At 37.8% G+C, this 2,500-nt stretch overlaps 1 protein-coding gene across 1 annotated transcript in view; it reads right to left on the reverse strand.

Annotated features, from left to right (window-relative positions):
• LOC137995043 (uncharacterized) overlaps positions 1-1,423 on the reverse strand; it is a 10,760-nt gene extending 9,337 nt beyond the window's left edge. Inside the window, exons 1-2 of the mRNA XM_068840617.1 lie at positions 1,316-1,423; positions 433-519 (exon numbers count right to left, since the gene is read on the reverse strand). Coding sequence (XP_068696718.1) covers positions 433-511 — 79 coding nt within the window. The 5' untranslated portion in view covers positions 512-519; positions 1,316-1,423. The remainder of the gene's footprint in view (positions 1-432; positions 520-1,315) is intronic.
• Positions 1,424-2,500: the final 1,077 nt, after the last annotated feature.

Below are 2,500 nucleotides of genomic sequence, written 5' to 3' on the forward strand. Positions count from 1 at the left end.
TTAAATCTTTGTAAAAATACCTGCAAAGTAGATTGTGACTCAAAAACAGGAATAGACCCACTCCCCTTCTGACTCGGTCGTGAACAAAAGATGCTTGGATTTTCGCAACTTTCGAAGCCTCTAAAATGGCAGGATTTGTTAGAAAAAGGAAAAAAAAGCCGCAATGCGTCACGAACAGGTGCAAAGATTCATTTTAGCGAAAAAATATTTTGGGGTTATGGGCACTTCAAGGGTTTGCCACTCCTGTGTCACGTTAAAATGCTTGGAATAGTTGCCATTTGATTACAATAACGCGAATTCCCATTTTGTTCCCGTTGCCCTCGTCGTTGCTTAAGCTCCCTAATGTTTCGAAAAACAGCCATGTTTCCTTGTTTGCTTGGGCTTTTATAACGTAATCTAGCAAGGGAGGTTCTCAGCCGTTTAATTATGCACCTGTATGTTGTTCTTTGCTGGCGTAGACACAGGATACGATTGACAGCACAGCGACCAGTAAGAGCTGTTGTCTGTTCATGATGTTTCCTGAAAAAGTGCATGAGATTCTAAAATTAGCCTTTGTTATCCTTTGAGTCGTTTTAATGATCGCTTAAGGAGGACAGGAAGGCGAGTTGTGCTTTTGAAGAATTCATCAAACACTCTACGTCTTTCACGTGGAACTCAAGTGATTTGACTACCTTGGATAGGATTTTTTTGTCACTTAAATTTTATTCCCTGACGGCGACAAGCTTACCGGATTTACAAACTTTTGGAGTCAAACATTATTTACCTTTTATTTAGAAGAATCAAGGAAGTTGACGTAATGTACTTTGGCCCAAACTACGGGCAGAAATTCTTGACCAGTTTGAGCCATCCTTACCCACTAAACACACACCTCTTACAAATGGTGACCAAGGTCCAATTCCCTTAAAGAAATCGATCATAACGTTTTTTTCCATTTATTAATAGCAATAGAAAAGAACGTTTTTAATACTAATAGTCAAGAAGATTGTTTACAAGTTTATGACATTCCTGACACCTAACATACCAGTAAATTTATATCTCCTCAAAAAAATGAAACGGGAAAAATTAAGAAATTATTTTAAAAGATATTATAGACGGTCATTGGACCCGTTTAAAATTGCTGTAAAAACCACTGTGTTCTCTCCTGGCCGAGCCAAATTACTAAGAGAGGTGCTCGCTGAAAACGTTTTCTTACCTGAACATTTATCAGAACATAGTGAAGCGGATTAAATTTGTGGTTACACGATTGTCGAAAAGTTGCAGTAGTCGTATGCTGAGATAAAATTAATTGTTTATAATGAGGTATCAAATGTCTTACCTTTTCAGTTTATTATCGCCTTTTTGTTGATGAAGTTGGCTGACGTCTTGATACGGGAATTAATGTTATGGGCCCAAAATTTCAAATAGATGTGAAAAACGGTGTTTTGCTGTTAATCTCTCTAAGACACGTGACTTCGCATTCGACGGGTAATTTGATTGCAAACGAATAAACATTCATGGTAGAGCACGATTGTTGTTTATTTTGGAGCCAAGCTATTGCTGGTAAATACTTACGCCATTGAAGTTGATTTTGGCGAAGATTCCTGGATTTTTTTCCCTTTCGAGAAAACTGTGGTTAAGTATGCACCAAAATTTATTGCCCAGAGGAAATAAGTGAATTTATGCTGACTGTTGCATGCTTAGTTAGATTTTTCCCATGTTGCAGTTGGGGTATTCCTGTCATCCGGGAATTTCTCTAGATCTTTTATCATGCGAACCAGCTAGACATGGGCTGCTTTCACTATTCATGAAAGTCAAGATTCATTTCCACTTACCCTTCCCTATTCTTAGGGTGCGTTCGATTGACTCGTTTCCTGAGCAAGAATACGTGGAGTGATGATTTAAAACGGTATGTCTGGCGTTTTGAAGAATAAGATTAACAAAAATATGTTTATATAACATTTTAGCAGATTTGACAATTTTAATTTGAAAATTCGCAAAAATGAGTGATTTCTAACTTCTATTCCATATATTCCTATTACGGAAAACGGTCAATCAAACGCACCCTTAGTTTTTTTGTGCATGGCGGGTGTTCCCTTACCTTTGCTGAGATGATGTTTTCTATATTTGCGTATTTCATAGGTTACCAAACTGACTTTCAAGTAAACGGCCTAGCCCATCACGGCTTGGCCAAAATATACTAACCTAAGGAAGCATTTTTTTGTGTCCCCGCAAAGGGAGCTCGCCCAAAGCAACGTCTTGCCAACAATATTATAGCTTTAGTCGGTTTGTGTGCTGTTCAAATGCAGAGCATAAAGCATGCATAAATCACGTTTTCTATGCTTTTTAATTTATCCCTAAAAATATATTAAGATCGAGTCTGGTGGATGACATGTACAATAAAAATATTTCGTCAGCAGTTTGAAACTTTGAAAGACCTTTGGTGTCTTAATGGGATTTCAATCTCGCGGCTCGTAACCAAATTGGCTCGACTACGGGGCATTTGTCTGTAATAATTTTCAGC

The sequence above is a fragment of the Montipora foliosa genome, chromosome 3 (genome assembly GCF_036669935.1).
Source record: "Montipora foliosa isolate CH-2021 chromosome 3, ASM3666993v2, whole genome shotgun sequence".
In the NCBI taxonomy this organism is placed as follows: domain Eukaryota; kingdom Metazoa; phylum Cnidaria; class Anthozoa; order Scleractinia; family Acroporidae; genus Montipora; species Montipora foliosa.